This window comes from Plecotus auritus, assembly GCF_963455305.1.
Source record: "Plecotus auritus genome assembly, chromosome: 8".
Classification (NCBI taxonomy): Eukaryota; Metazoa; Chordata; class Mammalia; order Chiroptera; family Vespertilionidae; genus Plecotus; species Plecotus auritus.
This window is the reverse complement of record NC_137782.1, coordinates 93,558,660-93,585,687: the sequence shown is the minus strand read 5'-3', so window position 1 is coordinate 93,585,687 and position 27,028 is coordinate 93,558,660. Positions and strand designations below refer to the sequence as shown.

General features: G+C 54.5%; 2 protein-coding genes across 2 annotated transcripts in view; both read left to right on the top strand.

Moving 5' to 3' along the window:
• Positions 1 to 6,339, top strand: part of PMEPA1 (prostate transmembrane protein, androgen induced 1) — a 53,528-nt gene extending 47,189 nt beyond the window's left edge. The window contains exons 3-4 of the mRNA XM_080684565.1: positions 1,822 to 1,875; positions 2,301 to 6,339. Of these exons, the coding sequence (XP_080540691.1) occupies positions 1,822 to 1,875; positions 2,301 to 2,849 (603 nt within the window). The 3' untranslated portion in view covers positions 2,850 to 6,339. The remainder of the gene's footprint in view (positions 1 to 1,821; positions 1,876 to 2,300) is intronic.
• Positions 6,340 to 17,446: 11,107 nt separating this feature from the next.
• ZBP1 (Z-DNA binding protein 1) lies at positions 17,447 to 25,787 on the top strand (the record flags this gene model as incomplete). Its single annotated transcript, XM_080683933.1, has 7 exons — positions 17,447 to 17,553; positions 19,406 to 19,627; positions 20,703 to 20,885; positions 22,090 to 22,254; positions 23,255 to 23,446; positions 24,437 to 24,676; positions 25,642 to 25,787. Exons 1-7 carry the CDS (start codon positions 17,520 to 17,522, stop codon positions 25,785 to 25,787), a joined length of 1,182 nt encoding a protein of 393 aa, XP_080540059.1. The 5' UTR covers positions 17,447 to 17,519.
• Between the last annotated feature and the right edge of the window lie 1,241 nt (positions 25,788 to 27,028).

Genomic DNA, 27,028 nt, shown 5'->3' with positions numbered 1-27,028 from the left:
CCAATGCATCTTCATGGTTTAGTCAGTGCGTTCCTGTTGGGACAGTTTTGAGAGACACAGGGCCCCCTAGTGGCCATAATGGAAATTGCAGCCCTCCAGGGAATCCTCAACTGAGAACCCCTCCAGAAAAAGTGCCCCCAATGAAATTAATGGGATGATGGATGTGTTTGTTATTCTGATTGTGGTGATGGGTTCCTGGTATATACTATGCCAAAACTTAACCAAGTTATATACTTTTAATATGTGCAGTCAGGTATATCTCAATAAAGCTAGCTTTAATTTTTAAATTTTTTTGCCCCTCAGATGAACTGATCCTGGTGTGGGGGTCCCACTTTCCTGGCTCTCAGGTCTCTCCGCATGAAACAGGAATCTGAGTACAGACGGAGGGGTCTTTTCGTCAGATGATAGAAGTCCCAGGAACCTCTGGCAGGGTTTCCAGCTCGGTGGGAGCTGAGGCCCCAATGTCTGCAGAGCATGCTGTTTCCTGTCCCCTGGCCCCTCTGAGGTGGGCTCACTGTCTAACCTCTGACGGGCCAAGGTCAGGGTGGCCTGAGCAGGACAGACGCTGCCAGCAGCGGGTAGTAGGTACGAGGGAGCCAGCAGTGTGGCTGGAACTCATACAGAACCAGTGCAGCCTGGCTGCCTGTGCGCAGACTGGAGTCCAGAGCCATCCCTGTCCATTCCCCAGGGGAGCTACAGGCCCCACCCAGAGTTTCAGGGCAGAGGGCATAAGCCTCATGAGGTGGCAGCGACATGCCTGGCACCTGGCCCGGAGCTTGGCACAGAAGTGGGGCCACATCCACATCTGTTGAATCACTGAATCATGTCGTGGCAAAGCAGCTAGGTGGGGCTTCCCTTATCAACGCTTGTATTTCTTCACCTATAACCTGGGCTCACAGTGGGGAGGCCAAGACAGTCAAGAGCTAAATAAACAAGTAGACAAGATGTCTTGTGAAGGAAATCACTAGAGGACAGGATTTGTAATGGGTGAGGGCCCTCCAGGTATCGTGTCGGAGGAAGTCTGCAGGGGACACTGGGATTAGAAAGCAAGGAGTCCTGCTGGGTGGCTCAGTTGGTTGGAGCATCGTCCCGTGCAAGAAGGGTCTTAGATTTGATGCCCCATCGGGGCACATCCTGGAAGCAACAAATCGATGTTTCTCTCTCACACTTCTCCCTCTCTCTCCTCCCTCCATGTCTCCCTCCCTGTCTGTCTCTAAAAGCAATACACATATCCTCGTGTGAGGATAAAAAGAAAAAAACAAGGAGTTGGCCATGCAGTGGGGTGGCCAGTGGAAAGGCCCTGAGGTGCATACTTAGCATTTCGATGCACTAGATAGCAGTCAGCAGGGCTGGAGACAGCGTGGTGATGGCATCCAATGTTTTCATATGCTCGCAGAGGGCGCCGTGCACTCCGAGCGGTTTGTACGCTCTACTCCTTCAGTCTTGGAATTCAGCCACTCGCCAAGGTGGCACAGCCAGGAAGGGGTGGCCAAGGCCAGGAGGGCTGGATCCAGCCAGGCTTTCTTAGCAGCTAGTCCATGGGTTATGTTGTATTTATTCTAAGGTCCACAGGAGGTGCTGGAGGGTTCAGAGAAAGGAGATTCAGCTGCATGTTTTAGAAAGTGTGGAGGGTGCATTTTCAGAGACAGAGGGGGAGCCCAGAAATGGGTGTCTGAGAGGTGTCCAGGGCCCGGTGGGGATGGAGAGAGGTGGATAGTGCAAGGTCTCATTTCAAATGGAAGGTCCCAGGGTCAGAACCGGGTGGACCCCTGGCTCTCAGCTGTCCTTCATCTCCTGACCTGCCTCTCTCCTCCCACACAGGAAGGATGCCTCTGGCCATCAGAGAGCACCGTGTCCGGCAGTGGAATCCCAGAGGTGAGCCCCAGTGTGCCTGCCCACCCCTTCCCCTCCTGCCCTCCATACCTGCCCTCCAAAGTGCTTCAGTGGACTCAGAGGCCCCCAGCCCAGCAGTGCCCTTCCCGGGCCTGAACAGCTGGCTGCTACAGGCTCACACTCTGCCCTTCTCTGAAGAAATGCGCAGTGGCTGGTCCTCCCTGCCCAGACAGGATGCACCTACCCCAGGGAGCAGCCCCGTGTCTGCCCCAGGCTAGCCAGGGTGACCCCCTTCAGCTCTGATGATCCCAGACCAGTGTTGCAGGAGGGGGCGGTACTCAGGTGGAGGCTAGGCTCCAGGCTCGCCTCGCCCCGACCTCCCTTTCCCCAGAGAGCAGAGTCGCACACAGCCAACCTTGCTTCGGGCCCTGCTTCTGGGGACCCTCACTCTGCTCTGCTCCCTCCAGCCTCAGGTCTATGCCCCACCGAGGCCCACGGACCGCCTGGCCGTGCCCCCCTTCGCCCAGCGGGACCGCTTCCACCGCTTTCAGCCCACCTACCCCTACCTGCAGCATGAGATCGACCTGCCACCCACCATCTCTCTGTCGGACGGGGAGGAGCCGCCGCCCTACCAGGGCCCCTGCACCCTCCAGCTGCGGGACCCCGAGCAGCAGCTGGAGCTCAACCGCGAGTCGGTGCGCGCACCCCCAAACAGGACCATCTTCGACAGCGACTTGATGGACAGCGCCATGCTGGGCGGCCCCTGTCCCCCCAGCAGCAACTCGGGCATCAGCGCCACGTGCTACGGGGGCGGAGGGCGCATGGAGGGGCCGCCCCCCACCTACAGCGAGGTCATTGGGCACTACCCCGGGTCTGCCGCCTTCCAGCATCAGCAGAGCAGCGGGCCGGCCTCCCTGCTGGAGGGGGCCCGGCTCCACCCCGCGCACCTCACGGCCCTGGAGAGCGCTGCTGCCTGGAGCCAAGAGAAGGAGAAACAGAAGAGACACCCTCTCTAGGGTCCGGCCACCAGCCAGGGCAGTGGTGGGTGAAAAGGCAAACACTCCGCACTTCTAAGAAGAGAGAGGAGGCCGGGGTGGACACGCGTGTCGCCACCCCTTCCCCCTCCCTGTGTATAAATAGTCACATGTCTGTCTGGTCCGGATGCACAAGCTAAGAAAGCTTGCAAAACAACAAACACACAGAAACCATGTTTCTTTGTTGAGCCCTGTCTTGAAGGCAAAAGAGAAGAAACAATTCTACCCTAGTTTTTTCTGTTGCTAGTCGAGCTTCGTGAAGGCTTCCTTTCGTTTGTTTATGACGATTTCACTTAACTTTAAAAACATATTTGCACAAAACCTTTGTTTAAAGATCTGCAATATTATATATAAAAATATATATAAAGTAAAAGAAACTGTATGTATGAGGGCAGGAGTATTTTTGTATTAGAAGAGTCCTATTAAAACACACACAGGCTGTTTTCTGAGCTAGAAGAGGAAGGGGCCACTTGGAGTGCCAGCTCAGAACGTGTGTATTACCTTGTAAAGAAAGCAATGACAAAGCAGGGGTTTAGAGTTATTTATATAAATGTTGAGCTTTTGCACTATTTTTTAATATAAATATGTCAGTGCTTGTTTGACGGAAACTTTTATCACGTTTGTCGAGACTCTAAGGGAGAGATGCCGAGCTCGGCGGCGGGCAGAGGAGCTCCGCCTGAGCGGAGAGGCTGGGGCAGCGCGTCCGCTGTGGGCGCTGTGCCTGGGGTAGGCTCTTCCCTCCTTACACATTCCTGCCTGAAGGGGACATGCTTTCTCCTCGGGGTCAGAACAGCCTTTGAATCGCATGAAATTGAGGCACCGAGTTCCAGGTGGTGGCTTTGCCTCCCCAAATGAAAATAAACTGTTACTGAAGGAATTGAGTTTTCCCTCCTATTTTTTTAATCATGAAGGTCCTCATAGGCAGGGGCGAAAGTGCTGCTATTGACATGCCGAGGGGTACAGACAGCTTGTTGTGCAGAATTCGATGGTGGCTCCAGAACTGGTCAGTTAAGGTCAGTGCAGTCCACTGGCTATAGGAAAGGCCCAAAGTCTTAGGGCTGTGCCTCGTCCCTGTCTTACTCTCTACGTATGATTCCCGCTTAATGGTCCAAACACAGAAGACCAGAGATGAAGAAGCGAGACTCCCAGGACGTGCAGAAGGACCCTCACAGCCTCTGCACCCCTGCGCGCGAGGCTTTAGGCCAGGGCTGGGGACGTCGGCCCAGGGGCCCTATAAGACCTGGGAAATCATTGGGTCTGGCCCTGCCAAGGCATTAGGGGTGAGTGAGTTAAATAAGGTGGTAATTTTGGATGGCCTGCGAATGAAAAAGGTTCCCCACCCCTGCGGGTCCTCTGCCTTCTGTCCATTCCCGTTCCTCCTGGAAACAGTCCTGTTCCATGTGTTTCTTTCCCTATGTTTCCATCAGCATCTTCCTCAGACACGACTCCTGTTTACTGGGGTTTTACTGAGTAGATTTGGGTGTGGGGAGACCCCTCGTGGGTGTGCATGGGCACACGTGTGTGCGAGTAGAGGTGAATGGCAGGAAGTAGAGTGGGGGTCCCTTGGCATCTACCGAGGATGGTGGCTGGAGCTGGAGCCCTTTCTCCCAGTGAGGACTCGCTAATCTCCATAGGGGGTGACCCCCCATGGAGGTGTGCTCATTCTTGGCAGAATGCCAACTAGTCAACTGACATAAAAAGAGGAAGATATGAGGCAATAACTATTGTTTTTAAGCAACTATTTTATTACTTGAAAAATGAAAACCTGGGAACAGTTTTGAAGTTATGACCACTTGAACTCTGTTTATATACAAATTTTACAAACAGGCGAACACCAGGCACGGGCCGCTGCGTCCTCGGCCAGCCTGGCAAGGGTGTCCGCCTAACAGCACCTGCCTCTCCGTGGGTCTTCAGGCTGAAGCTTGCTGCCCTCAAAGAGGGTTCTTTTCAAAGGCCGAGCAGAGAAGCCCCTGCCATCTTGTGCTGACAGGACAGGGACAATTTGTAGGGAACAGTTTTAAAGGTACCTTTCCGGGGCATCTCCCTAGTGCCTTACTGAGGAAACACTGGGCTCCAGTTGCCGGGCCGGCGTTCTGGCGCTGCCTGGCTCGCCCGGACCCGCCTCCCGCTCCTGGCCTGCAAAGGGCTGCTGCTTCTCAAACCCCCCTTTGCCCTCCCTCGTCCCAGCCCACCTGCCCTCCACCCTGCACTCCTCCCTGGGCCAGGTGACCCCTCCTGCCCCAGCCTCCCTGGCCGAGTACTGTGCTTACTGCCCCCCTGGGTGGAAACCTGGAAGAGGGCCTCCTTTGTGTGAGCAGCATCAGCCAAAAGCCAGTGAGCAGCGCCCCCAGGTCCTCTGAACCTCGTTGCCAGTGGCGTGGTCCGATCTGCTATACTTGCGGAGTTAGGAGGAAGCCGGGCGGCCGGGCGGCCGACCTCAGCTGGTTGGATGGCAGAGCTGGCTCCTCTGATCAGTCCCAGTCGGTGCTGCAGGCCAGGTCGCCGTGCGGCCTGTCCCTGGGCTTGTGCCCAGCAGGTGACAGCTGGGGCGTGCATCTCAAGAGAACAGTGGTGTGTGTTTCCAGAAATTGGTGCCGTAGCTAAGCTCTGGGTTTCTCTGGACCCCAGAGCTGGGGTGCGGGGGGGTGGGGGGGGCACGATTTCCTCTAGGTTTCGACTGTCAGGCTGTTATCTTTGAAAAGCCTTTGTGCACCCCTCAGGAGGCCCCCTGTTGCCAGTAGAGATTTGGGGGTTTTTAGAAGCGGCTGGTTGGAGGGGGACCAGGTTGGGCTCAGAAAAGGCGGTGGAGCTCAGCTGTCTGTAATGCTCATTGTTTCCTGCTGTCAATCAGCACATCCCCCACACCCCATTCCCACAAAGCCCTGTCCAGGCACACGGACTTAGCAAAGTCCACCGTGAGCTGTCCATGTTCCCTCATAGCCCAGTGTTTGTGCAAAGAGCTAAGAGTGACCTCTTCCCCATCCAGTGAGCACCAGGGCCAGGCGAGCACCGAATCCATCCCTGTCCTTGTCCTCTGTCTGATTCTTCAGAGATTCCTTTTTTCTACATGTAACACAAAGCTTCCAGGTTAAAGCATCCCCAATGACACATGAAATAAAGACATTCCCACTATCGAACACAAACATTGCTGTAACTGTGGGGCTGCGAAGGCTGCTCTGCTCCCAATGCCACCTGACCGTGTCTGTGGTGTGCGGTGCGGCATCGCCACCTACTCCGGTGGTGTCCTTGCATCGCCGAACTGCGTCCTTGCCGAACTGCTCCCCTTTGCCACCCTGAGTTCGTTAAACTGCTAACTGTCCGTGTCACTTGGACAGGGTTCACGCCGCTGCTGCGGCAGCCTTTGTATTCGATGCAGTCCACAGGCCTGATGAAATTGCTTGTTATCAATAATTGTTAGTGGCAAGGATGACATTCTGAAGAGCTGCAATACTTACACAATAAATTTTACAATCTTTGGAATGAGGCTGGTTTATTTCTTTGGTCGTTCCCCTGCCCCCACCGCCCTCGGCAACAACCCCAGGGCCCCACAGAGCTGCCTGGAGACCTTGGCCAATTCCTTTCTCCTCTGCTTTAGGGCAGGCAGTCCCGAGCAAACTCGAGCTCGGGCGGGTGGTTTTAACAAGAGGGTGGTGTTTGGGTTAAAGGAATTTCCAAAACATTACCTACTTTTCCTCCTTGGAAAATTTTTAAATCACCAAAGCATGACAAAAGCTCTGATAAGGTCTGCAAGAAAGAAACTGTATGAGGTAGGGTTCTTCTAGAAGTAAACTCTGAGAGGTGCCCCTGTCTGAAGGGCTGTATCACGGTTGTCTCCCAGGGGAGACCAGGGAGTCGGGAAGTGGATCACAGAACCCCAAAAGGGATCTCAGGGGTCTGAGTGGGGCACCCACAGTGCCCACGACAGAAACTTGTAACATTTCTCTCATGTCTAAGTGTTGTTTTTCAATCAGCCTAAACAGGGTCCATAACCCACAGCGATGACCAGTTTGGTCTCAGCCCCAAGGTTTCCTAAGCTTCTAGGCCACAGGCTTACAAAGCTGCCCCACTGCGTGGGGACAGAACTCAGCACGCGTCTACGCTACCTGCTCCCTCTGGTGTACAAAAACCTCAGATCGCAAAGACTTGGGGGAAAACCTAAAGAGCTCATTTATGCTTCAGTGCTAGGAGCAGGGCAGGCATCGCAGCGCTGTGCCCCAGCGGGGCTCTGGAGCCCCAGTGCCTCCCTTGCTGACCCTCAGCCACCTCATCTGTAGAATGGGTTGATAGCAGTACCTGTGAGCTGTTTGCGCTTGGTGTCTGAAAGGGTGCCTGCCACATGCAAATGTGAGCCGCTTTTATTAATAACAGGCTCCCAGGATGGGTTTCCAATAACCCAGTGCCCCTGGAGCTTCTGGGCCCGTTTGTAGGTCCTGGGCTGAGCTCACAGGCAGCACCTCCTCCGGGAAGTCAGGACAGAAGAGCCTTTCCCAGAGGGAGGGGAGCCTTGGGTTCCAATGGGAAGGAGACCCCGCAAACACACACTTTTGAGAACAGCCCAAGCAATATAGCGGTGTCCGTCCAGAATAATGGCTGAACTCGGAACAGCTGATGTTTTGGGAGCATCTATTAGATTGCAAGCATGATTAGATGCTAAGTCATGATAGAAGGTGGCTGTGCATTGGGGTGCTGAGGAGGCTCCTGGGGGGTACCAGTGCATCAGGCCCAACCCCAGACCTCAAAGAACTCACCTGGGACCACAGCACAACCCCGAGAGGGTGAGAGTGGGCTGTCAGAAGCGAGAGGGAGGTTGCGGAAGGCTGCATTATTGAGCTCAGAGGCATGAGGAAGAAAAGGAGGGAGAGGGTGAGCCAGGTGGCTGCGTGAGCACAGGACGCCAGGGGGCTTGGCAGGGCTGCGCTGACCCGCAAAGTGATGCCCTGGAGGGGAGGCTGAACCTCACTGTGCACAACGACCAGGGAGGGCGCTGGGTGAGGCCTGATATGGAGTGGGGCACCGAGAACATGGTTAGGAACATCACACAGGCCATCCGAATGCGGCCGGGAAAAGGGCTGAAGCGTCCCCTCAGAGCCGGTCCAATGAGCAGGGCCCCACTCCAGCGCCCGGGACGCAGCTCAGCTGTAACCATCTGGATTCAATTGTCTGCAGATTTCAGGTGGAGGCTGTCCCGTGGCCTCCATTCTCTGTTGGGTAAAAAAAAGTTGTTGGTTTTTAGTTTGTCCGCTTGTTTCCTCTTGTGAGAATAAGAGTGATGACTTCAAGGCTGTTTGCACCTCAAACCGGAAACAGAAGTTCCCTGTAAAAATAAAAGTTCTCTTTTTTTAGAAGGTGAGCAAAATTTACATACTACGAAATTCACCATTAACACCTAGTGGGCTTAGTATAGGCACAAAGTTGTGCAACCATCCACAGGATCGAATTCCAGGACGTTCACATCATCCCCAGTGAAACTTCGCTCCATTCCAGTCCTTCCCCAGCACCGGTCAGCCACAATCTACTTCCTGTTTCCATGGGTTTGCCTACTTCAAACATTTTGTATAAGCAGAGTCATGCAATATGTGATCTTTTTCTTATATTGTGTGTCTGGCTGCTTTTCCTTAGCCTGATGTTTTCCAAGGCTCATTCATTTTGTCACGAGCATCAATACACTTTTCAGTTGAGTACCATTCCATTGTATGGGTGGATTATTACAGTTGTTTATCCATTGCTCAGTTGATGAACATTGGGGTAGTCTCCACATTTGGCTAGTCTGAGTAATGCCGCCCTGAATACTCATGTACAAGTTTCTGTGCAGACATAGGTTTTCACTTCTCATCCTCAGAGAGGAACTAGCTGGTTGGGTCACATGGTAGTTTTATATTTAACTTTTTGAAGATCTGCCAAACTGCTTTCCTCATCAGCGGCACCAATTCACATCCTATCAGCATGTATGAGGCCCCCATTCCCACATCCTCACCAACACTTGCTCTTTCCCTTTCTTAAAAGTATTATGTTTAAGGCCATCCTGGTGGATGGGAGGTGGCATCTCATTGTGGTTTTGACTTGCATTTCCCTGAGGATGAATGATGGCGGGCATGTTTTCACCTACTTATTGAATGTTTGCATTTCTTCTTTGGGGAAATGTCCATTCAAACTCTTTGCCCATTTTTTTAATTGATCCTAGAGAGAGGAAGAGGGGGAGAGAGAGAGAGAGAGAAAGAGAGAGAGAGAGAGAGAGAGAGAGAGAGACATTGATCAGTTGCCTCGTGTACCCTATGTGCCCCAACAGGGATGACACTCCAACCAGCTGAGCCACACCAGGGCCCTTTGCCCATTTTCTATTTGGGTGACTTGTCTTTTATTGTTGAATTGTAATATGTCTGTATTCTGGATACTAGATCTCTACTAGATATAGAGTTTGCAGGAAAACGCTCCCTTTCTTTGTGTTTTCTTTTGCACGAAAGTTTTTAATTTTTATGAATTACTTATTTATTTATTGGTTTCTTGGTGTTATATTGAAGAAACCATTGCCCAAACCCTGATTTTTATGCAGATTTACACCTGTTTCCTCTAAGAGGTTTCTAGGGTTAGCTCTTCTATTTAGGTCTTTGATCTATTTTGAGTTAATTCTTGCACTTGGTATAAGGTAGGAGTGCAAATCCTTTCTTCTGCACATGGGTGTCCAGTTTTCCTTGCATAATCTGTTGAAGACTCTTCTTTGCTCTGTTCAGTTGTCTCAGCATCCTTGTCAAAAATCAGCCCACCACAACAGTATGGGTTTATTTCTGGGCTCTCGATTCAATTTCACTGAGCTGTGTCTCGCCTTACATCAGCTCTACCCAGTCCTTGTTATGGTAACTTTGCAGGAACTTTCACGAATCTTCCAATTCTGTTCTCATATTTCAAGATCGTTTTGCATATCCCAGGATTCTTATGAATTTGAGGATTGGCTTTTCAGTTTTTGCACAACAGCCAGCTGGGGTATCAATAAGGATGACCTTGGATCTGTAGAGGTCAGTTTGGGGACTATGGCTGCCTTCAGGAGGTTAAGTCTTCCAACTCACGAGTGCAGGAGGCCTTTCCACTTATGTAGAATTTATTCAACTTCTGTTCAGTGATAGTCTTGAACGGTTGGTGGTGGGTTTTTTTGCTAAATTTATTTCTAAGTAATTTGTTCTTTTTGATTCTTTGGTAAATTGAATTTTTTTTCCAAATTTTACTTTGAATCTTTCACTGCTAGTCTATAAGAATGCAGTTGATTTTTATATAATGACTAGAGGCCCAGTGCACGAAATTCATGCACTGTGGAGGGGGTGTCCCTCAGCCCAGCCTGCACCCTCTCCAATATGGGACTTCTCGGGGGATGTCGGACTGCCGGTTTGTCAGACATCCCTCTCACAATCCGGGACTGCTGGCTCCTAACAGCTCGCCTGCCTGCCTGCCTGATTGCCCCTAACCATTTCTGCCTGCCAGCCTGATCACCCCCTAACCACTCCCCTGCCAGCCTGATTAACACCTAACTGCTCCCCTGCCAGCCTGATCACTCCCAACTGTCCTCCCCTGCTGGCCTGATGGCCCCCAGTTGCCCTCCCCTGCTGGCCTGGTCTCCCCCAACTGCCCTCCTCTGCCAGCCCGGTCACCCCTAACTGCCCTCTCCTGCTGGCCTGGTCCCCCACAACTGCCCTCCCCTGCAGGCCTTGTCCCCCCCAACTGCCCTCCCCTGCTGGCCTGGTCACCCCAACTGCCCTCCCCTGCCGGCCTGATTGCCCCCAACTGCCCTCCTCTGCTGGCCTGATCTTGCCCCCAACTGCCCTTCCCTTTCAGCCTAATCACCCCTAACTGCCTCTGCCTACCTGATCACCCCTAACTGCCCTCCCCTGCTGGCCTGATCTTGCCCCCAACTGCCCTTCCCTGTCAGCCTAATCACCCCTAACTGCCTCTGCCTACCTGATCACCCCTAACTGCCCTCCCCTGCTGGCCTGATCTTGCTCCCAACTTCCCTCCTCTGCCAGCCAATTTGGTTCTGATTGGTCGGTTTCTATGCCAGTCAGCATCTCTGGGCCTATCAACGGGGCCTGATCAGAAAGGTGGGGCTGATCAGCAGCCCCGGTGGAGGCCTGGAGAGAAATGGAGGCACAGCTGCTGACCAGGTCCGGAGCTAAAGAAAGAGGCAAGTGCTGATCAACAGATCAGACCCTGCTTCTCTCTTCAGGCCTCTCTCTGGGCCTGATTCGCAGTCCCCTCAGCAGTCAATACTGGGTCACCATGCCTTCAGTCATAGCAGACCAGTTGGTCAACCCTCCTGGTCATTGCAGACCCAGGGTTTTTATATATTAGGATATTGTATCCTGCAACCCTGTTGAACATGTTTAGTAGGTCTGAAATGTTGACTTTTGTAATTGAAAAGCAACAGGCCAGAGCTGGGCTAGATCACACACCACCAGGTACAGATGTGCACATGCAACGTTAGGAAGGTGTCTGTCCCTCACCATCAAGCTTCTCTTCTGTCTACTGGTTCTCCTTTCAAGCAGATTCTCCTGTCCTGGTGGTGTCTTCTCCCTGGTTTGTTTCTGACAGCTCTAAATCAAAGGAGAAGAAATTGGTTTCCAATTCTTCCACCAAAAGTTCCAGAATTAAATCCCATTGGCTTGGCTTAGATCACGTGCCCATCCCTGAACGGAGCCACAAGAAGCTAGTGCTCTGATTGGCCAGGTTTGGGTCACATGCTCTGTCCTGGACCTGGAAGTGGGGTCAGCTCCCTTCCAACCACATGGATTGAGAAGGGAGAGAGGTGATTCTCAAAAGCAAAATTGGGAGTCCTGGCCGGGTAGCTCAGTTGGTTAGAGTGTCATCTTCATATGCCAAGGTTGTGGGTTCAATCCCTGGTCAGGGCACATACAAAATCAACCAATGAATGCATGAATAAGTGGAATAACAAATCAATGTTTCTCTCCCCCCTGCCCCGCTACCCCTCTCTCCCTTCCTCTGTCCCTCTAAAATCAATTAATAAAAAAGGAAAATTGGGGCGGTTTTACCAGAAGAAGGAGGTTGGGTGCTAGGTAGCTAAAAACAGCAGATGCCACCCAGCTGGCATGGTCAGTGGTTGAGTGTTGACCTATGACCCAGGTTCCAGTTCGATTCCTGGTCAGGGCTCATGCCTGGGTTGTGGGCTCAATCCCTAGTAGGGGGCATGCAGGAGGCAGCCGATCGATGATTCTCATAATTGATGTTTCTATCTCTCTCTTCCTCTCCCTTCCTCTTTGAAATCAATAAAAATAGATCTTAAAAATAAAAGCAGCAGAGGCCATTAGACTGGACAAGTGAATGCGTTAATTCTGAAAAAGAAAGCTGTTTATAAACACGGCAACTCTCGCACTGCGCAACCGAGCTGTCTCCTTTGCACCAGGGGTGGGGGAGGCAGAAGCGCCTGTACCAGCCCTTCGAGTTGGTTCTGAGTTGATATTTGTTGAAATTATTTCAGCATGTGTGTCTGGCTTCCTGTCGCAGGCATCGATGGAACGTTCAGAGCGAGGAGAATGTGCGAGCCAGCCAAGGAGGCAGAACACACAGGGCGTCTGCCAAACGGCTAGCGTTTCCTTTCGCACTCTGTACAGTTGTCCCCAAGAAAAAGCGCTGTTTCTAAAAATAAAACAAAACATTATAAAAAGCTTCACAATCAGACGCTTTGGAACAAGTGATGGGTTTAAATGTGCAAATACATTTCTAAAACAAATGCCCATCTGTGTGTGCACATGTGTGTCTGTGTGTGTGTCTGTGTGTGTGTGCGTGTGCGTGAGTGTGTGCGCATGTGCTTGCTAGGACCCTGTGCTCCTCCCCCACATTTCCTCCCACACCCTCTCCACCACCTCCCCTCCTTCCCCTCTGTGCTCCCTCCTTGCCTTGACTGGTAGCCCTGCGGGCGGAGGCTGAAATCATGGTGTTCAGCTTATTAAAAGGCTTTCATTGAGCTCGGAATAATTAAATTTGTCTTTAAAAGCATCTAACTTGATTGAGTGATCAAGTTTAAAACCGGATTGTTTTAGATCCATGGTGTTCGGCTTCTCCTGCCTGCTCTTCACAGGGATGGCCAGCAGAGCCACCAAGCATGGGAGCCATTTGGCTGGCGCTGTGGCTATCTGATCCAGATTCAAATCCTGCCCCTCTGAAACCGCTTCCTGCACTCACTCCGAGCCACAGCCCCGGGGGCTCCTCTCTTTTATGATGTGTCTCCCCATTTCCTTCGTTTTCCCTTCTGGACGTGGCAGTCTTAGCACCTCTGTCTTCCAGATGCCTTTGAAAATGTTTGAGCTGCAAAATATAGGGGCGGGGGAGCATTGCAAATTCGGAATCCATACGTGTTTAACTAAAAGCCTAGAAAACCTAACATGTCAAGTTCACTAATTGTTCCATTTAATCATCATTAAAAATTGCATCACACTTAATTATTTGAAACAAATTTACAGGCGAAGTCGCCCCACTTTGAGAGAATTCCCAAGACCCCTGGACACTCGGTGAAGAATTTGTGGCCAATTGTAATTAAATGAATTTCTTGTAGGCAAATAATTTTGGAAGTGAAATTATTTTTAGAAATCATTTGATTATAAAAATAAAAGTTAGATGTGAATTCATTCCAGTAAATTTGTTGGGCTTTCTGAAAAGAGTTGGTGGGAGAGGAAGGGGCCCGAGCAGCCCAGTGCTGGCCACACCCCTCTCCCTTGCCCACCTCCAGCCCCAGGACACCTTTCCAAATCCCCATCTCCCCTTGTGTGAAAATCCTCCAGTTCCCCTTCCTTTGCCCTTGGGGAAAATCTCAGGTTACTACCACGGCTAATTCCCGGCCCTGCCCAGCTCCCTAACTCAGTACCACCTGCCTATCCACCTGCCTATCCATTGCTGCTGAGAGCTGGGGATGGGAGGACCCGGGACTCAACCTGGACCACCTGTCAATCCCTGGACTGGGCAATGTAGCCTCTTCTGCAGCCAGAGTGGGAAGCGGAACCAGGAACCAGTGAAGGGGCCTTTCTCCTGCTCCCCCTTCCCTGGGCGGGCCCCAACGTGTGGCCTGGGGTTAAGAAGGCACAAGAAACCATTTGGTGAATGACCAGCTGAATAAATGGGACTGCTCTGTCACCTGAGAGAGGGACAGCTGGAGATCCTATGATGATGATACAACCAGCTCCTGTTTAATGAGCACATGCTACGTGCTCAGTGCTCTGCTACAACCTTCAGCCATGACCTCATTGAACAACAACCCCACAACTGAGGCTCAGATGAGTAGTGGCTTGCTCCAGGCACAGAGCTAAAAGGTGGGGGTGCCAGGACGAGAGCCCCCGGTTTGCCTGACTCTGAGGACATGGGTGACCAAGCTCTGCTTGAAGGGCAGCGAACAGAGCCTTCGATGCAGCAGCTTTGCTTGATCTAGGTTTCTCTCCCTTCTCCTTTACCTCCTGGGACCTTGTGCAATCCTCTCTGGCCACCTCCAGTTCTCTGACCTTTGCCCTTGACCAAAGACATGTCACTTCCCACATTGGTGCCTTCTGATCCTAGAGATGAATGCACAGGGGAAATGTGAAGATAACATCAGGCTGCCTGGGAGAAAGGAGACTGGGTTTCGACAAAACAATGTGCGGTAAAAATATCTCTCTTCACAAAGAGAGCAAGGGAGAAATCTAAAGACTCGAGATCAGTAACGTGTCATTATCATCTGGTTTGGGCGGAGAGTTCTTAACAGTTTCTAGGAAAAACAAGCCATAGAAAATGGGTCTGCTTTTCAGGGCAAAAGGAGGTTTGGGATCCAGCAGTCAGTGGTGCCATCTGGGATTTCCTGTGGCCTTTGAGGCCCTTCCCAGGTGGGTAAGAGGACACCGGTGTCCCTGTCTCCCTTCCTCTCCCCTTTTGCCTTCCACCCTGGGTGGCAGGCTCTGAGAGTGTGGAAACTGCCCTTGAACTTGGACCTATCAATAAATAGGCCACACCTAAAGGCACAGAGGAGGTACCTTGGCTCCTTCCACGGAGGAACACCTGAGCCTCTCAATGGAAGGGATAGCTAGGTATCCTCCAATATCTGTTGTCCCGTATTTTTAAGTACCAGAAGCCCCAATTTTAGCTGGGTGCATTGCGGCCCAGAATAAAGACCATTTCCCCCCAGCCTCCCTTGCTGGGACGTGAGATGAATGGGATGTCAGTGGAATGTGTGTGCAACTTGCAAGTGTTCTTAAAAGGGAGATACATGCCCTTCTTCCCCTTCCTTCTTCCTGCTGGAAAAAAATGCAGATGTGATGGCTGGAGCTTAAGCAGCGATTCTAGAACCCAAGGCCAGTCTTGGAATGGAGGCCACAAATGGCAGAGCAACAAGATAGAAGGGACCTGAGTCCTAACCTCATGATGTGCCACACCAAACCTGGACCACCTACCAGACTGTTTGAGGAGAAAAAAAGAAAGAAGCATCTGGATGGCGTAAGCCATTGATATTTGGGTTAAAGACAATCTTTAAAGTCAAAATTACCTTGAAAATCTCTTAAACTGAGAAGAGAAATAAAAGATAATCATTTGGATTATTTAAAAGTGAGAATCCCACTCAGTGTGGCAAGACGCTCACAGCAGGCTCATGGCTCCCCTGAATTCTAGACGTGCTGTGCAATGCTAGGGAAGTTGGAACCTAGCCATGTTCAATTGTTTTTCTTTCTCTTTCTCTCTCACTTTTTTTTCTTTTGCCTAGTGCCCACAGTTATATGGTAGAGAGGCATCCAGCACATTTTCTAACTTGTGAGAACCTACCGAGTATCATATAGACATGCTTCTTCTTTATTATCTCTGTTTTACAGTTGAAGAAACTAAGACTCAGAGCGGTCCTGACCCACAGCGAGAAGTAGGGCATGCCCTGAAGAAGGCAAGACAGAATCCTTGCCCAGCCGGCCCTCCCAGACGCTTGGCCTTTCCTGCACAGTGGCTCCTGCCGCAGGTTCCGGGGATCACTCAGAGAGCCAGGTTGGAGGCCACACGTGGCTTCAGGACGGGACAGTGGGGACAGGAAGGGCCATTCAAACACTGCCTGATGGCCAGCCATCACCACTGAAACACAAGTGGTCCTTCCAGAAGCCAACTGGACCCTCAGGATGAAGCCCGCCCTCAGCCTGGCCTGCAAGCCCAAGAGGCCAGGCACCTGGGTCAAGGCCTGGGCTTGCTGCTTCCACCCTGGGAGGAGTTAAGGAGCCTGAGGAGGAGAGGACGTGGGAGAAGCCAAGGTAGGGCCAGATGGACTCGGGTTTCCCTGGGGAGATGATGGGTGGGAGGTCCTCCCTCAATCAGAGGGACCAGGCGGAGGTGGGCCAGCACCTGGGTTGGTGAGCGGGCGCCACCTGGTGGCCGGTCCCGGTACGGAGCCTCCCAGCATCCACCGGGGCTCACCCATGGCCCTTTCCACAATCTTCCTCAACACCCGTAACCACTCTGCATTTAAAGTGAATATCGTCAGTTCATATAGAGATACAGGTTTCTTCGGTTTTACATAAAAGAGGAACAAAAGCACCCTTGTGGTTTCCTGATTTTATTGAGTGGTCACACTCTCCACACCACACCCTCCCAATGACATCACCTGGGACGCTCGGCCCCGCCCGCGGAGGTTGGAGTTGGTTGATCTGCTGTGGACTGGGCATCAGGACTTATGCTTGCTCTGCAAAGGCAGCCTCTGGGCGAGCCCCCGGACCCGTTCCCTCGCTGCTATCGCTGTTCTCGACCCCTGCGTTTGCAGAAAGGCTGCCCGGTGAGTGTGCCCCGAGGGAACGGGCATGTCCGCTAGCCCGCCCAGGCCTCTGAGCTGGAACCTCGGGCCCAGGGACTTCCTGGGCTGAGTTCTTGGTCCTCTTGGCTGCCTCACACAACGCCCTTCATTTCTGTAGGCCTCAGTTTTCCCTCTATTACCTTAAAGAGAACAATGGCTCTGGACTGCTTGGGGATCACTTATGAAAGTGATGGGGTGTTTCGCCTGAAACATGCGGGTACCCAATTGTGCTCATGACTGTAAATGAAACCGGAAGTAAATGGAGGCACAGAAAGGTTAAATAAGTTGCCCAAGGTCACAGAGGCAGTAAACCTGTGGGGAGGGGCTGGGTTAGGACCCAAGCATGTCTGTGGCCTTGAACAAGTGGCCGTACTGACCAGAGCCCCAGTTTCCCTCTGAGAAAAGAGGCCAGTACTAGTCCCTACCCTGTAGGTGAGTTAGAGGGGCCCATGAGATTTGAAAGCACACAGTAGGTGCTCATTAAAGAGAGTTGTCGTTTTGAAGTGTACACGATCATGGGCACCCAGTGTCCTAGCCTCTGTGTGTGGGAGGGTCAGGGTGGACATCAGTGAAGTTACTCAGCTCTTCCCTCCAACATCTAGTCCACTTCCTCTTACTCATCAATTCTGCTTTCGATATTGTTTCTTTCGAAAGCCACACACAGAAGTTTCATTTTCTTTTTCTCCACAATGCTGATCAGTTCCGGCTCTCTAGGCCTGTTTCTGGGGTATAAACAGCTGGTGCCTGCCTGTGAACCAGCCTCCCGTCACAGCTGCCAGAAGCCCCAGCCTCGGCCACGCAGGGACACCAGCCTCGACCAGCCCACCTTCTCAAGGACCCCAAGTCTCCCCGGGCTCCTAGCTGCTGCTGTCAGCATGGCCCAGGCTTCTGCAGATATCAATGAGACAGGTACTAGTACTCCCTCCCAAGTGATGGTGGGGACCTGGGGGGACTGATTATAGCAATGATAGTGACACAGTGCCCAGAAGGAGGAGAGTGTGGGCTGGTCTGGGAGGCTGGCTCTGCCCTAGGCGCCTGGCCACATGCCCCATGCATTTCACAATAACCTCAGTGGTGAGCGCTGCGATGTTCCCATTTCACACATGAGACCACCAAGGCCCTGAGAGGCAAAACACTCAGGGCATCGGCTGATGCTGGGGGCTGAGCGCCGTCTTCACACGCATTTTGAGAAGCAGCACAAGCCGATATGATGAGACACACATTTCACTGCTGTCTCTCCCTCTGAGAGCTTCACTCCCGAGGCCCCAGTGGAGGGGCCAGCACTGAGCAATCCCTGGGCTCTAGGGTGCCCCTGGGGGCTGCAGGCTGCGGGTGGGGTTTTGGTTTTTAGTTGTTGTTTTTGTTCTCATTAGCTCATTTCATCCTCACCACAATCTTTGAAGTAGCTGCTATTACCCCACTTCACAGGTGGCGAAACTGAGGCGCAGAGTCACACAGCCAGTAGGCGGCAGAGCTGGGGCTCACACCTGGGGAACCAGCCTCAGAGAACAAAAAGGAGGCAAAGGGGGTGCAGGGAGGGGAGGGCAGGGTGTGGCCCAGGTGGACTGGCTCAGCTCCCAGGTTCCTGTCATGCTCCCCAAGGGGACACGCAGGTACCAGTCAAGGGCACTCGGTAACCACATGCTACTTCTTCTCTGGTGGCTTCCCCTTCCTTATCACTAGCCGCTTGTACCTCGTCCATTTCACAGCCTCCCAGTTGCTGGGGGCTCGCTCCCTTCACTGGCCTTTGCAGTCAGGGTGGAGGGGGCAGGAAGGGGCTGACCAGGGACCAGCTTTTCAAGAATCAAAACTCTTTTCAGGACAAGGCAGAGCCCGTGTGTGGTTGGCTGGACGAGGATTTCTGGCAGCTGATGACTGCTTGGGGTAGAATTGGGGTGAAGGAGTGGGCACCCCCAGGTATTCTAACTGCACTTCACCTGCCGGCAGGTGAAAACGTTGTGACAAAGGTGAGCCGCAGCCCGGGCTGTAGCAATGGAACCGGATGGTCCATCCCCCACTAGAACTGCCACCACAGAGCCGGATAAACCAGCAGACAGAGGACCCGCTAGGGTCACCTCCCCGGAAGGGGACCCAACTTCCCAAGCAGGGCCCTGCTTTGCATTTCCCTCGGGATTCCTGGGGTCCAGGTTTCCTGCTGATAGGTGGGGCTGCTGCCCACAGCGCCCTCTGCATCCTGAACTCATATCCCCTTGGTTTGGGGGATCCTGCCCTGAGGAGGTGGAAGCAGAGAAGAGGAGATGAGGGGCCTCAAGGGAGCCAGGAACAGCATTCCCAGGGCAGACCACACAGGCAGGGATGGCAGGCCCCAGGAGGGCAGATTTTGAAGGTAGGAGGCAGCTGGGATCTGGGAACAGAGTGGCATGCCTCCCTCGGGCAATTGGCCCACTGCCCTGCCCCCCCACCCCCTGCTCTTCTGCCCTCACTCTCCCCATCCTGCCACCTCCACGCCCCTCTGCTCTGAGGACACCTGAGAGCTAAGCGCCCACCTGCCTTCTAGCCACTCTCAGCAAGTGGAGGACATGTGAAAGGCCTGACCACCTCCTCTGGCCACCAGGCTGTCCAGCCAAGGTCATTTCTGATCAGCCCATGAACCACTCACTGAACAGAAGTGTCGTTGGTGGATGTCTGCTCGGGCTCTGCCCTGGGCCCCTCCCCCATGGGCCTCCTCTGCCCCAGAGCCTCTAGCCCAGGTTCCAACCTGGGCACTCAGTTCTCTCCCTGCCCCTCTCTCCTCTCCCAGACCTTGAGCAGAGGATCCTGCGGGTGTTGAAGGATGCTGACGCCCCTGTGAAGGCTGCCCAGCTGGCAAAGGAATGCCAAGTGCCCAAAAAGAACATCAACCAAGTTCTCTACCGGATGAAGGCTAAGTTGCAAGTGGATGATGCTGGCTCTGCGACATGGTGCTTGAGAGAGGGTGGGACTGGAGAAATGGTTCCCACAGCACCGGCCCAGCCCAGCCATGGTAACCTGCCAACCTTGGGGTGTGGGGGGTACCCAGCACCAGCAGTCCTGGCAACGGACAAGCCTGGATTTGGGCCTGGGTTTGAATAGAGGCTCTGCCCCTCGGGGATGCATAATGTCCCCTCATCATGCCTCACTTCCTCTTCTGGCCAATGGAGACAAGAGCAGGGCTGCTTTGTGGGATTTCGAGAGGATTAGATGCAAAGGGTTCAGCCTAGTGCCAGCACATAGTAGGTGCTCAGAAAAGTACAATAACAACAGAAAGTAATGATGACAATGATGGTGATGATCATAGAACCAAGTTAACATCACACTAGATCCTCTTAGCCAGTTCTGTAGCCCACAGACCAAAAGAGCTGACATTTATCAAGTTCTTACAATGGGCCCGGGCGCACCCGGGGTTCCCTCGGTGCTAAGAGACGGTACTCAACCCCCTTTTCCCAGGGAAGACAGGTAGCAGGGCAGCCGCACAGCTGGAAAGAGGCAGGGCAGGATCAGAGCTCACGACCCAGCCGCCTTCGCCTGGTAGAGTCCCGTCCCCTTCCTGCTCCACCACCCCTGGCCGTCTTCCTTTCTTCAGCAGAGGGGCCCCTGCAAGACGCAGTTGCAATTCCCAGAAACCTGGCTCTCCACTCGGTGACTGGTGGAAGCATCCGGCTTCCTTTCAGCTCCTGGGACAGGGGCCCATTTCCTCTGACCCCCAGCTCTCCTTAGCCACAGGAGATGCTATAAGAGTTTGGGGTACGAGGCCCTCCCACCCCACTGAAAGGTTCCCACAAAGCACCCAGAGGCAGCGCTCAGTCTCTGCGGTGGAAGAAGCTAACTGCCTGAGAATCGATGTCTCCGGTCGAGAGCTGACATCACTGTGCAGCCCCGTGTGCCAGGCGCGCCTGGAGGCTCCGTGCCCATCCCCAGCCCCAGGACAGCCTCGGTGGGCACTGTGATTATGCGCGTCCGATGGATGAGGGATGGGCTCAGAGGGGTCGCGGCTGCCCAGGGTCGCACAGCTAGTAAGCAGTGGAGCAGACTCAAACTCCAGAGTCCTCCTTAACCACCCACCATCCTGCCTCCCACAGAGCTGGTGCAGGGACAGATCTACAGGTTACTGGCCGCCAGCGGGCCCCTGAGGGCCGTGAGCATCGCCCAGTCCCTGGGGATGAAGACGTCAAAGGATGTCAACCGATACCTGTATGCCATGCAGAAAAAGCACCTTCTGGACTTGGACCAGAAGTCAAATAGATGGGAAATTTACCAACCAGGTAGGCCCTGACATGCTTCCCACCTGGGCAGGGCAGGGAAAGAGACACTCGGATGCCCATCATGTGTTCCTTGCTGGGCACCCTGCTGAGCACTTGGCCTGCTCCACCTTCAGAATCTCCCAGAAGCTTGCACTTGTCTTGCTGACCAGTCACTGGAAGGGGTTCCAGGAGGGAGGGGCATGATGGGGGAGTAACCAAGGAGGGCTTCCTGGAGGTGGGGCCTGAGGCTGTAGTTGCAGAAGACAAGGGGCTGGGAGGGGCGGCCCACTCCTGACTGTATTGGCCTGGGGGCAGGGCTCAGCCTGAGGTTGCTGGCAGTTTTCTGTAGGCACTTTGCTCAACTTGGAGTTGGCATTGCTGAGGGAGACCAGTCTGGGCTCAGATAGTCGGGGGCGGAGTCCCAGGGCGACTTATCCACCAGGTGCAGCAGTTGCAGGGCCTAGAGCCCACGGTCCTTTTACAGGCCCACAGAAATGTTCTCATTTCTCTTAAAATCAGAAGAAAAAAGTGAACATTATAATCATAACAACGACTCTCGCCTAGATTATATGTCTTTATCCCAATGCAGTCATAACATGTAATTAAAAAAAAAATTTTAATGGAGGAAGGGGCCCGCAAAGGCAAGAGCCCAGGGCCCACGGAGGTGGGAATGTGGTCCGTGTGTGCAGCGGCGAAGCCCCAGGCAGGTGTCCAGCTGGCCCGCATGGGTGGACACCCCTACACCAAGGGTTCTCACATCCTAGGAATGATGACCTGTGACAGCAGCCAGATTTTAAACACTCGTCACAAAGGCAAATTCTTAAAAATGCCTTGGGAGGCAAGCGAAGCTTATCTGGTGGCCAGAAACAGCCTGTGGATAGCCCGCCAGCCTTGGCTGGAGGGTGCTCATGGTCAGCGTGTGGCTGCTCGAAGGGAGAGGGGCAGAGGGCAGGGTGAGCAGGACGCTCCCCCCATCCTCTCAGGGTAGCAGAGGACACTCAGGTAGGGTGACCTGCCGTGACAATGTCCAGGGGAGGGTCATCCGAGATGCCAGTGGCATTTGTCAGACATGCCAGTTCCTGGCTAGGGGCTCCGGACTCAGCACCCCGGTGGGCACTGGGACTCTATGTCCAGGCTTGCCAGAAGACGTAGTGCTCCAGTCGGCAGGTGGAGCCCCTGATCCGTCGGGAGATGTAGAGGGGTTGAGTGGCATGTCATTCCGCAGGGAATCCCAGGGGAAGAAGTCAGACCATCCCCATCATTTACCAGCAAACCCCCATCATGATCTGTCAGAACGGACCACAGGGCCACATCTCCATCGAGAACTCCGAAGCCGTGCAGATTGGACACGGGAACAACATCATGAAACAAATGACCCCTGCAGAGAGCGGTGAGTCCTCTGGGAGACGCCGTGGGAGGACCTGGGGCAGCTGCTCTGTCTGGGTGGGTCAGGGAATGGGGGCAATCAACCCTCCGAGGAGAAAGGGCGGCTTTCAGATCGCCTGGATCAAACCCTTCCTGATTCCCTTTCATTCTAATACCGTTAGCCTCATTTTCCAGGGGACCCATCTCTCCCCATGAGAAGCAGTTCAGGTCACTCTCCTCAGTAGGAGGCCTCAGGGTCACGGCAGCATTTTGTTTATTCCGAGACACACTGTTTTCTCCATGTTAAAACATCTCTAACACTGGGATGCATCTCACCAGTGGTGCCCTAGTTATGATGAAACACGGCCCTGCAGGCACTGTGGTGAGAGGGGGCAGGGCCACCCCTCAGACGAGCGTGGGACAACAGTGAAAGCATCAGGCCCAAAGTGGGAATACTCCCTGTGACTTCTAGAGAACCCTTCCCCCTTCTGGGCCTCAGTTTCCCCTACTGTGAAATGAAGAACTTTGTCTGAAAATCTAGATCAACGGTTGCCCAACGTCAATCCTCTGAGCCTTCCCCGACACCCCGATTCCAGCCATGCCCGTGTCTGATTGTTGATTCCATGTTAAATGGTTTCCCTTTCATTCTGCTCAAATGTACTTTTCGAGTAAATTTGTGCAGCATTACCTCATGTGGGAAACCAGGAAGGTCACCATAAAAGAAACACTGAGAAAAGCGTGGGGGGCTCTGAGCCGGTTAGAGATGCGCTCACACCAAGAGGGACTCTCCCGAGGGCTCCGAGGACTGAGGGCGACGAGGAGGCAGAGGGTAGGCTCACTGTCTGGGTTTCGAGTGCCCCAGTGACACTCCAAAACCTGGGGGACCCCGTGCTGACTGTTCTGTTGGGCCCACCTTTCCTATGGTGCCAGGAAGAGTCCGGAGGCCTGTCTCCTCTGCCCAGCCAGCACTCTGTGTGTGGGGGTGTTGGGAGGGCCAGAGGTCATGTTGCTGTGTTTCCTGCCAGGCTCCATGGCCCCACTCTACCTCCCTCCTCCACCAGCAGTGGGTCCCCGCGCTCAGGATCCCCCGGCTGGATCCTGGGGGCCGCAGGACATCCGCATAGACAATTCTGTGCTCAGACGGGTGCAGCTGGGACATGGCAACGAGATGAACCTGCACGGCACCCTGGCCATGGGCCCTGGCCACAGCCCCCCAGGTAACTGGGGGTCATGCAGCCATCCGCCCCACCCCACCCCACTCGGCTCCTCAATGGATGGAACCTAAGCCAGTCTTTGCAGGGAGAGAGGCATGATGGGAAATTCCTTTCTGCCCACCAGAGTGGAGCAGGTGGGGCTTTTAGAGCCAGTGCTCAGGATCCCAGCCCTACTACGCCCCTGCCCCTCGGAACCCTCAGTGTTTTCATCTGTACAATGGGCGTGCAGCAGAAGAGGCCGGGGCAGCTGAAGGGGGGACAGAAGAGATGGCCAACTGGGATGGCATCTCGGACGGTGGAGGACAGGAGCCACCGAAGTACCTGGTGCCCTACTAAGCACTGTCGGTGGTGACCAGAGGGCCTAGGCTGTATCCTCCCGGTCACGGGTAATCAGAGGCAAGCTGGGGAGAAAGCCAGCAGAGAGGCCTGAGAGGGAGGGGAAGCCAGGGACGCGGTTTCCAGAAGGGGGAGCCCAGTGAGGCCTGAGGCGCTCCATGGGGTCCAGCCACCAGGGTCAGCGGTGACCTGAGGGGACAGAGGAGTGTGGGGAGTGAAAGGAGGCTGGCTGAGTGTGGACAGTCTTTTCCGAAGTTTGGGTGGGACGGGCAGGAGCAGGACAGCAGAGGCTGGGCCGGGCTGGGGGGCCTCAAGAACATTTTAACCAAAGCTGGAGATACTGTTCTAGAGCTTCTGGACACGGGGAGGAGGGCAGGAGGCAGGGAGGAGGGCAGGAGGCGGGCAGCGGGTGGCTGAGTCCCAGGCACAGCATGGAGGACCAGGTCAGCTAGGCAGCAGGAGGAGGTGGGACCCACGCTGCCCACCTGGAGGCAGAGGACAGAGCCTGCAGCCCAGACAAGCCGCAGAGGCACCAGGGGAGGTGGGGGGCCAGGGGCGCCAGCGCAGGGAGGGCTTGAGAGCCAGGCTGGGGATCTGGCTCTGGCCCGCCCAGCTGCTCACCACCCCCTCTTCCATCTCTCTCATGCTGACCCACAGTCTCTGCCGCCACTGCTGGCCCAGAAGCTTCGTTTGAAATTCGAATGCCCACACCAGGACCTCACCCTGAGGAGGAGGGGGACATGGCCCAGAGAGTCCTCATCAAGTCCTGCTTCTTGGAGGACGCCGCCATCGGCAACAGCAACAGCCTGAGTGTCCGCCCGCGGGCAGCTGGCCTCAGAGCAGGGGCAGGGCCAGAGGCCAGCCGTGGGGACCCAGGGAAGCCGGCCGAGGACGCGGGTGAGCCTGGGACCTGGTGGCCCCTGAAAGTCCTCTCCCTCTCTCTCTCTCTCTCTCTCTCTCTCTCTCTCTCTCTCTCTCTCTCTCTCTCTCTCATTCATTTCTTCAGCAGTCGTGCCTCCCATTCCCGGAGGCTTGGGGGTAGAGCGTCATAGTCACGAGGCTGTGAGAGGTGCGGGTCAGATCTTTCTAGCCGAGACCTAGCCCATCCCTGAGCGCTGAGCCTGTTTCTCCACCTGGGAAGTAAGACCTACTCAGCCCCACGCCTGTGATGCTGCCCCTCCTGGGAGCCTCCCAGAGCATGTCCCCTCCCGTTCTCACCTGCCTGGCCTTAGTCACTCAGTCCCCAGACAGGAGAGGCAGCAGCTATTCGTGTGCTCATGGGTCCCAGCCCCCGTCTCCTGGCGGCACAGCAACAAGCAAAACAGATAAATGATTCTGCTCACGGGGCTCAGGGGCCAGGGGGAACAGGGACAACTCACAAAGCAATCACGCTTTCAAAGAGAGATGGGCGCTGTACAAAACAACAACACCGACTTGGGGCCCACGGGGCAGCGGGCGGCGGACAGCGGCGTGATGGGAGGGCTGCCTGCGCCAGGCAAGAGAGGCTCTGGGAGGAGGGGGCACCTGAACCAGCCACGCAAAGATCTGAGGGCAGCATTGCAGGTGGAGGGAACAGCCAGTGCAAAGGCCCTGAGGCGCGAACAAGGGGGGCCCATCCAGGGAGCAAGAGTGAGGGTCCTGATGAGCCAGGAAGTCCCAAGGAAAGGTCAGGACTTAGCTGAAGTGAGCTGGTCCCTGGAGGGGCACCTCGATAAGCTGCTTGACTTCAGTCTCCATGGATACAGGGCGGGACAGAGCAAGGAGGTGGGAAGCAGGGAGCTACTGTCGTGGTCCCCAGGGAACCAATCACCTGGCCACTGAGGCGAGGCGGCTCACACGCCTCTGGCGCCATCTCTTCCCAGCGCCCCGGCCCAGAGCTGCGGAGCCCAGAGGCAAGTTCCCAGATGGCACTGGTCCTGCTGACCCCGACATGTCTGCGTTCACCTCCCACCTGGAAGCTATGACTCTTGAAAACCGGGATTCAGAGGCCCCAGAGGACAGCCCCTGAGTGGACTGGCCCCAGCACAGGGTCCGGGGGAGGTGGGGTTCAGAACCAACAGCGGAAGGCGGACAAGGCCGGGAGGGAGCCAGCGGCGCCAGCGACCCTCACCCTGCACAGTTGTGTCCCATAAACTGTGTCACTGCTGACCTTCCTGCCTCCTGGCCGTGGCCAGCATGAGTGAGCACGGGGGCTGGGTCAAGGCTGCATCTGCGGTGCGACCCCAGGACCTCGGGTGCGGAGAGCAGGTGGGCTGATGGGAGGGGTGCTCCGGCAGCCAGCAGGGCTCAGGCCGCACTCCCTTTGCATCAGGTCCCACTCTCTCCTCACTAAGGCCTGACCTTCTCGGCGGGGGTGGGAGGTGTGGGGGAGGGAAATGAGCCGGACCACGTGCTCCTGGGACTTGGGCGGGACACTGTGCTCTGAACGAGCCCAGCCTGCCTGCACACGGATTCCAGGGAGACCGGGCAGGTCCTGGATTCGCTAGGGGCTGGGGGTTCTTTCCCATGGGCTGGAGTTGCCCAGCCTTCTGGGGACAAAGTTATCTTGGCCACCACGGTGGCCTGGGCCCCCAAATCACTCTCCCATTGGCTATCCGGTTTGCAAACATGCCACCAGGTACAGGGGCTTGACATGGGCTTTGGCTCATTGCTCCTGGCTCTGTCTGCCCTCCGTGGTGAGCTGAAAACCCACAGCTTGCCGCCACGTTTGCCCGAGGTCTGTGGTTAACCAGGTCCTTGTCAGCACGATCAGAAAGCATCTCAGAGCTCAGCCTCGGCCCCCACACCAGAGCTGCTGCGGCGAGACTTCTCTCTGTGTAATTAATTTGTCATAAACATGCTGACAAAGCGTGCGGCAGTTAATGGGGACTGGAGGTGAAGGTCAACTCTGGTCTCTTCAGGAAGAAAATTAGCTAGCTACTGTTAGCGCAGAGAACGGTTAAGCCTGTTCGTCCCCCACCCCCACTGTCCTGGCTCACCCACCCTCCCTCACCCTTCATGTGCACAGAGCTTGCAGCCCCCGAAGTTGGATGGGGGGTGGGGGTGGGGCTAGGAGGTGGGGGGGAGGAATTTACCCTATGAGTTAGAAGTGCTTTTCCAAAAGCACCATGACCTGCTCACAAAGGCAATTCTAATTTCTCACCCCAGCTTCCCTACTCATCACAGGTGGGCCCAGCAGGGGCTTAGACCAAGAAAAAGAGTCTGGCCATAATTCCAGAGCATCTGGGCTGCAAGTGACAGAAACTTAGC